The sequence below is a fragment of the Eucyclogobius newberryi genome, unplaced genomic scaffold, assembly GCF_026437365.1.
Source record: "Eucyclogobius newberryi isolate DKJ021-1_F unplaced genomic scaffold, fEucNew1.0.hap1 SCAF_15, whole genome shotgun sequence".
Classification (NCBI taxonomy): Eukaryota; Metazoa; Chordata; class Actinopteri; order Gobiiformes; family Gobiidae; genus Eucyclogobius; species Eucyclogobius newberryi.
Genome location: NW_027315779.1, coordinates 6,525,262 through 6,534,340, shown reverse-complemented (window position 1 = coordinate 6,534,340; position 9,079 = coordinate 6,525,262). Strand labels below are relative to the sequence as shown.

Here is a 9,079-nt window from a genome sequence, read left to right as displayed (position 1 = left end):
GTGATCACGACAGTAATTGCACATGAATATGTGTCACGACAGCACATGAATTGCACATGAATTCCAACAGCAATATGCCAAATGTTGCCAAATTGCCAAATGTTGGGACAAATGCGACAGGTACAAAAGGGAACATACGGAATGCCAGACTGCACTTTCACTCTGCATCTTGCTCTGTTTGTTTTTGTTTTGGAAAATATATTCCTCCTACGCACCTAGTCGAGTGTGCAGTCTGTCCAGAAATGTAAAAATCTAAAAAACAATAAAAAGAAGATAGAAAGTTATGTCAGAAATGGCACGAACGCCTAAATCAACCATTTGACTCAATGAAATCTGTTTTTATTATCAATGGGACAGCAGTGATTTGGTGGTTAGAGCACTGGATTGTATATTATTGAGTCTTTGAGCAAGTACCTTTGTATTAATGATGTTTCATACAAGTCAGGTGCAGGTCGGCCGCCACTTTTCTGAGAGTCAGACTCAGGGCAGCAGGAAAATGAATGAAAAATGCATGAAATTGCAAATCAACTTATGGACAAGCACCATAAGATCAAAGCATTCTTATATATACATACTGATAGATGACTATTTTTAATTACATTTTACTTTTCCTTAATAATAATAGCTTTCAATATTAATTTCCTAAACATAAACAGATTCAATCATTGCCAAAGTTCGAACACAATTACTTTTGGCTATAAAGAAAAACAGATATTGGATGGTGCGGTGACATAATTTACGTTTGTTAAGTCGCTTCATTGCTAATTTAAAATATGTCCTTTTCCTGGCGTGTGTGGTCTGTCCTTACCTTTGTAAAGTGGTTGGATGAATGACAATTGAGAGGCTTACAGGATTAGAGCTTATATTGTCTTTACACAAACGCTACATTTATTCCCCATCAGCAGACCTTAAAGCCCGCCGCTTGAAGGTGACACAGCGCTTCGGATTTCATCGAGTTGCACCATCATTGAACCGGACCAGAGCGAGGCCCGGACCACACCGGGCGGGACGTGGACCTCCTATTCACTGGAGGTGGTGCAACACAAGCACTGGACAGGTTTGGGTACAACTAATCTCTCGTGTTGGGTTCACAAACCTCTGACAACTGTGAAAACTGTTCTTTGTGAGTGAAAGTGAGAAGCATTGAAAGAATGTGGCTTGAATGGTTGTCAGTGTTGTGTGTGCGCTGCAACTAACTGACTATTGTTCAGGCTGTACTAATAAGAGTTTAAAATAGAAAACAATATGTATTTTTTTTTATTTCATAAGATAAGATAATATAAGATAAGATAATCCTTTATTGTCCCACATGGGGAAATTTCATTGGTGCAACGCAGGAAGATACAGAGGTAGATACAGAAGAACAGATCACTTATAGGAAGTCTGAAAAACACTTTCAGTAGAAGATCTCCTATAAATAAAAACTCCCATAGACAAATAAATAAATAAATACCATTGCGTGTGATCACGACAGTAATTGCACATGAACATGTGTCACGACAGCACATAGATTGCACATGAATTTTACAGTAATTGCACATGAATTCCAACAGTGTGTAATACACTTTAGCTTTTTCACTTGTGACGCACTTTGGAAACGGCTTTTTTTGTAAAATGTGCTACAGAAATAAAATGAATTGGATTGGACAATTTTGTGGAGGGTGGATACATTTGGATTATGGTTTATACATTATTTTACAGACAATTTTGAGATTGGGCTCTGTGCATAAAACAAACTGCACCATTGCAGTGGAGGACAAAGGGTTTAAAATCACTAAATATAAAATATAAACCGTTTCAGTTGATTGAATATTTTTAATACTATTTTGACGGGGACAGTGCATGTTAATGAAACGAACTTCCATCCGTTGTCCCGCTCTCACTCTCTAAAACATACATGGACACTGGAGGCAAGGTGGGTGGAGTGTCTTGCCCAAGGACACAATGACAGTGTGCACTACCGCCGCCTGTGGCACCTGGCATTCCCGCCGTCGCCCGTCCAAGTACAAACCAGGCCCATCCCTGCTCAGCTTCAGAGATCTGACGAGATGGAGCATTGACAGGTTTGTATGGCAGAGCTCAAGATGCTATAAGATATTATTGTTTCTAAGAGACATCTGATGCTTATACGACATTAATTACAATGGACAGAAAATTGCAACAAAAGTTTGGGACAATATGCAGGGTGCCTCGAATCTTTAGAATGTTTTGATCTGCACTACACACACAGTTCCCTGGAAGTGTGGGAGCATGCGGACTTCAGGGAAGTATATTCCCCAAAATGCATTTCACTGTAATGTTTACAAATGGCACAGAGCTTATACCTTTGCAGCTTAGCAGTGAGTGCTAACTGGATACAATGGAAAGAAATGGCTTAAACTGAGTTAGAGTTAAGGTAGTATAATAATATAATATAGTGTTTTAAATAAATATGTGACTGTCCAAGTAATAACACTGTAAAACACTGTTCGTTTTTGTTTGTGGCCAGTTCAGCAAATTATCAAAACTAAACTGTGGCTTTGTGATTTATTTAACTGCGGTTCAACAACAACGCTGACAGCAGTTTTACGCTGCATTTGCAAAGCTCTGAAGTACAGACTGTCCCAACTGTCATATCTACCACCACGGAGCCCTTGTGCTTGTACACTTGTGTGAAGTGCGTAGTCGCTGTAGTGCGAGTATTGGGACACGGCTACTGTTGTGTATTGTAGAGCAACACTGCCTTTTAGTACCACTAGATGAGGTCATGAGCAACTTTGCAATAATAGACCTACATTGTTTGGGTACCACACATTTCTTGGAATCATTTTGGATATGAGGTGTTATGGTACAATATTTCCGTTGGAATATTGTTCTGTTGGTGCTACTAGAAAGTATAATACTGTGTAGCAGCCCAGACAATGATTTTATGGCCGATTTAGCGTGTAATCAAATATCCCTGTGTTTTCTGACCTTAATTTAGTGAAAACCAGGTTGAACACAGGGCACATTCACACCTCACTTGTTTATCCTGCGCAGTCTGTCTGGTGTTATTTCTCCCCCCTCTCCACTCTTCCTCTTTATGGCCTGAGATTAGGTGGTTAATCCTGTAGATCTCTGCGTAAAAGCCACTCCAGAAGCCACAATGGATTTCCCCCCGTCCTGCCGAGAGAAAGGGGACAGGCCGGGTCCCGATACGCATCTGAAAACCTCAAGAGGAACAGTGGCCCACACGCGTTGAGGCCAGCCACAGCACTTAACCAAGGACACGCATAAAGGATATTATATTACATATGTATTAGATGGGGACTATAAATAGCTTTGCACCATATTGAAGTGACATTATGAAGCTGTCACGTATGTCCCAACTGCACTTAACACCCGCAGCAGTTGCCACTTGATAGTCTTGTGGCCCATTACATGAATTTTAGTGTTCAAACTAACTCCTAATGACAACACATGGGTTTGGGTTTGACAAGGCAGCATCAGATTTACTGGTTTATTGATTAGAGGGTTAGTTCTTGTCTCGTGAAACATCTCAACGTTGAGCAATAAAGCGAATGGCACACTGACTGTATTTGTTTCAATGTACCGATAGTAGCTTGCTACACAAACTATGGTTTACAAAACCACTATTACACAAAAGACTGTACCACCGCAAAAGGCACTCTGGTTTACAATCGGCCGTGCTTCTTCCTCTAAAAGCCACACATCACACGTTTGAAGAGAGCGAGGTAAAGATTTTTAACAGCGAAAATGGGTGGCTTGAAGGAGGAGTGAAAGAAAATCTAAGAAAACCTTTTTTAAATAGGAATGGCTAAGAAACAACCTCCCCATAGTCTACAATAGTCCCATAACAACTTGACAGCTCTAAAGAAGAGGTGGCCAGACTTCAGAAGGCCTTAACAATCCAAGCTGTAAGAGTGAAACTGGCTTAAGGCAGGGCAAGTTTCAGATCGAGCATGTCTCTTTGGGCAGAACCAGTTCAAGGCCAGGAGAGTATAAATGCTGCTCCTCAAAGCTTTTTTAAATTTTGAAAAGGATGGAAGTTGAGACGTCGTTAAAACAGTGCACAGATGAATACCTTTGAAAACTACCATGTCATCAAAACATATCCATGGGGTTCAGCTTCCTGTTCAAAGGCCACATTCCAAGGACTTTTGACCATTATTTTGTTGCATTTTTTAATGCCAATATATCATCACTGTAAATCCCATAGATAACCTCTATATCGTTCACATACTATAGACTGTATTATTAAAACATGTATAACCTATTGTTGGCCGTTACAATGTGATGTTGGCATTTTAGTAGTTGTAGGGCTTAAAATTCAAAACACAGATCTTACAGCCATATTTTGATTGTCAGAGTAACCAAAATTATTCTGCTAAAACATCACAACGTTTTGTCATATCCCAGAGACCGAAGCAGTGCTTAATTTGTAAATCCGTATAGAAGGTGGTGGAGCACTTTTGGACTGGTGTCATGAATTGAACAGTTGGTGGACCACACCCACGCACCTTTATAAATTCCTGCAATTTTTTTTTTCTAGATTCAGTCAAAATAGGCTAGCAATGCGTTCCCCCAAATAAAACCCAGGACAGGACTCGGATTAGGCCTTGTGATACATGGAATATGACTCTCTGGACAGGTGAGTTCTCAATCAAAATCGGCCAAAGCGTAATGAATCGATTGAGGTACAGTAATTCAGAGTAGTGTTGATTTTGGAGCCTATGCAGTGCTGTACCTTCAAATGTGAAAAGTGATGAGTTGATTTTGATGAATGTCATGTCCTTGCTTGTCCTCGTGAATGCACCGCCTCCTGCTCCTCCTCTGTCTCTCTCATTCCTCCTGAGCGGCTCTCCTCGCTCGGCCCCACACTTCACACACACTTCTCTCTGTGCCACCCTCCAGACCTGGGAACTGCCGCCATGTTCACCAAGAAAGTCCCGTCAAGTGTGTAAGGAGAGATTATCTGCCCGGAAATGAGACGAGACGGCTTTCAAAGTAAAACTGAACAAACCCCAAGCTGTAATTGATGTCGTGTTAATGAAAACCATGAATCACTACACGACCAAACATAAATATCTGAAAATGTCCATATTTCAAAATTGTATGTTTTCCAATCAAATACTTTTGTGCTTTCATTATGTTCATATGTCGTATGATTAATACGTCACATTCTTATCAAAGCTTTGTAGCTCAGCTGAACTGATTCGCAATGGATGAAGTTCAAAATGTCATGGAAAATATTATGATCAAACTCCACTATGATGCATGGATGTGCAAATGTTTCCTTGTCTGATTTGTGATAAATAAATGCATGGCAAACAATGAAACAAACAAAAAGCAGTTTAGTCATGTTTTCTATCCTACATAGGCCCTACATACTGTAGTACTATTCAGATTACTTACTGTAATTAGACTAAGAAATGGAATAAATAAATACATCTTCAACATATTCTGCCTCAACCATCAACAATTACATTAGTCACAAAATGTAGGTGAAGTGTTTTGCCCAAGGACAGTACTTACTCTTCACGCATGTTACTAAATTGGAAAATAACCTGCCAACGTACGTGGGACGTATCTGTTATCTATTGTATTGCTATATAAATCAGGACTACATTAAACAATATCAAATTCTATAACGACGCAACTCCGCGTTTTATTTTGAAGAGCACGACCGGACGTGGCCTGCGTGGCGCGCGCTGCTCTGACGCGGCGCGCAGCAGCAGGAGGAGGAGGAGGATGACAGCTGAGCGGGTCGTGAAGGTGGAGCGGCGCAACCTCTTGCTTTAACCACATTTCTCTCAAACTCCTGCCTTCCTCCGGAGCTGCGGGACGTCACACCGCGGCGCTCTCCTTCTTCCCCGGGACACCACGCACCGAAACAGCCGGTTCTCCCGCTGCGGGTATCTCCCTCGTTCCTCTCTCTTTTTTTACGCGGAGAAAAGCTCACCGTGCACCGTGGATGTGTGAGCGGCGGCGGCGGCGGACGCAACACTAGTCCCGGGTGTTTCGCATGGCGTAGGCACCTCGTCGCGGAGAAGGGTTTCTCTTGGCGTTGGGAGAGGGGACGGAGGGCGCCCTAAATATCCACTTGCAAACTTCCCCCCCCCAAAAAAAAAAAATCCGACGTTTTTTTTACGCGGCAGGAGCGACATGATTGTGCAATAATAATAAGGAAGTGCCGGGACACGGGGATCGCACACGCAGCGGAGGCAGACAACCGCACATCCTCTCGACGAGAAAGACCAAGAAAAAGACGGAATATATTTGTGCCCTTGTCTCCAGTGAGTGATCGGACATAGACACAGCTCCAGCCATGACGGGCAGCACCCCAGCGGACATGGTGAGTCCATTCACTTCATCGCGCGTTGTTTTTTTTTGTTTTTTTTACGCACGTCATCCACAAAAAGCGCGAGTGGCAGATCAGGTGTCTAAGGTTTATTATTCACGACGTTTTTCAGCAGTTTTGGTTGATTGTTGTGCGAACCTGGAATTACCTGTGCTCACCTGTGCTCACCTGTGCTCACCTGTGCTCACCTGTGCTCACGCCCTTCTTCTTACCTGTGGTTTTTTGGGGCTTACCACTCCTGAACGTTGTGAAATAGTCTGTACATCTGGCACTTTGTCAGCGAAACGTCAAGTTCTCTGGTTGTCATGACGGTTTATAGCGCTGTCGTAAACTGGCCACACGTTAAAGAGCTGGTCAAAGGGGCAGAAAGTTGTAAATGCACTTTATAATTTAATCTCCTTGTCCATTTGGGGGAATAAATAGTTGACCATAAAACACGTATGGCAGTGATATGTTTTGAACAGTTGTGACTGATCAGATGGTTTTGTCAACTTAAATAAATAATATTTTTTACATATACTACAAATCCTTGACTTGAAATGTCCACTTTGGCCGAGAAGTATGTCATAATGCAGCCCATAAATGTTAAATAATACTGACAAACAACAAACAGACCACAACAAAATGGGGACTAAACTTGTCCTTCTTTAGTTTGTATAGTTTGAGCCCAGTTTAGTTCCGGTTCTGGTCCTGGTTTAGTCCTAGTCTAGCACAGTTCTGATTCTAGTTCCAGTTAAATCCCAAGTTTGATGTGTTCTATCAAGGCAAGTGTCAACGCACCCTTAACGGGACCAAACCAAGTCTTCTTCAGGATTCGAATCAGGACGGACCTGACTCGAAACTGGGAGAAAATCTTAATTTATGTATCCATAATTTTTTCGATTGGGACATCTCATGCTACCGGACAGACGGGATGAACATAAACGCATCATATTGACACAAACTGAGGCCAACACGGGTTATTACTCAGCGAAGCATCAGTAGATTTGCTATTACCCAATGATACAATAACTTCCTCTAAAATATCCTGCCAATTGATGAATACATTTCGCTGTAAACACTTTGCACAACCTGTTTTTTAATACAACCAGTTTCGGCATCCGCAGTTCTCTCTTCGCCCTCATCAACCCGAACCTCCTCACCTCTTTTTCTGACCTACTGTATATTTCATGCTGACATTTTGCTTCCCCCCGGCAGCCGCACGGTTCGAGACAGAAACCAGACTTTAGGCAGAAGACCGTGCGAGCGTATATAAGTGCTCTTTTTGCTTGTCTTTTAATGCCACATTGTCGGCTAATTGCACGCTGCTACAACCCCATTATGTCATAGTCACTAATGTAGAGGAGCATTAGAGGTTGCCAGGCTGCGATCTTCGACTCGGAGCAAGTCTTCGAGATCTCCGCGCCGTTATTTCTACTGAAACGCATTGAGATTATTGCCTTTCTCATGAGATCATCCGTTTTTCGAGCCATGACGAAGCCTGGTCCAATATGGTCAGGATTCATAGAGGTAAAAACGGCGGACAAGTCCACAGCATATTTATTATGTAGAAAACACAAGACCATCACAGCTAAATTGGAATTATTCTGTGAAGTGGTAGTTATTATGACCCTACAATGTTATACCCCCCTATGATAAGAATATATTTGTTGTTATTTTGCTCAATCGATTAGTTTAGTTTTGATTGCGAAAAGCCTGTGAATATGAGACTTACTAAGTTTGACCAAGAGAAGCCGCTTGAAAACCTGTTCATACAGTGTATTCACAGCAAACAGCTAATGCTATTCATTATAACATACATTTTACACCATTGGGAGTATTTTGGAGTATTTTGAAACCTCTTCTCTCAGCACATGGCATGTTTTGGAGTCTGTTCTGAAAAAACAATTCTTCAATTACTAAATTAGTTTGACGATTCTTTCAATTACCATTTAGTTAATATTATATGGATTAACTTGATTCAGCCTTAGTTGTTTTTGTCTTTCTTTTCAGTAAGTTGCAAAATTGATTTACGAGAATTAGATGAGCAAAAAAATCCTGCTTTTTGCAATGCATTATTTTATTTATTTTATTTATTTTATTTATTTTATTTATTTTATTTATTTTATTTATTTTATTTATTACAACAGTTCTAATTGTTCTGTCTTCTGTCTGAAATACATAGAAATAGCAGAAGTTATGTTGGCAATGTTATGTTCTTAAATAATGTCGTTTGAACTGAATAATTCATTTCTAATCAGTGGTCTAATCATTGCGTTTCCCGACACTAATTTGCTCCCCTTATAAGTCAAAACCAGAGCAACTTCCCAAACACTCTGCCCCTGTCGGTTTGTGCCTTTGGACGGGCTCACTGTGGACTTCCTGTTCCTGGTGGCATTACCCTGACTTCCTGAGGCACATAAAGAGGCCGCTGTTCCGGGATCAAGCCTCGGGCCAGGGCGAGACGATCCCGGCGTGGACAGACAAATGACGGGCTATCGTTACATCGACTCAAATGAGTTCTTGGAGCAATTATGCAAGACGATACCTGCTGAGCTTGTGTACCAGACTAAGCGATGGACCAACGAATAGGAAAATAGAGAACATAACACACACCATTCATAAGAAGTGAAGTCGTATGGTTGGGAAAATAGTGGCGTAAAAAACAGATGAGGTTCCGTTGGAGGTTGATGTCAAAACTGGAGGAATTCAAAAATATTAAAGACATTACTGTTGGTGTTTCTTCAGATATCGTCAGGT

At 41.3% G+C, this 9,079-nt stretch overlaps 1 protein-coding gene across 1 annotated transcript in view; it reads left to right on the top strand.

The window, feature by feature from the left end:
* The first annotated feature begins 6,208 nt into the window (after positions 1-6,208).
* Positions 6,209-9,079, top strand: part of ubl3a (ubiquitin-like 3a) — a 59,929-nt gene continuing 57,058 nt past the window's right edge. The window contains exon 1 of the mRNA XM_072445847.1: positions 6,209-6,334. Within this exon, the coding sequence (XP_072301948.1) occupies positions 6,308-6,334 (27 nt within the window). The 5' untranslated portion in view covers positions 6,209-6,307. The remainder of the gene's footprint in view (positions 6,335-9,079) is intronic.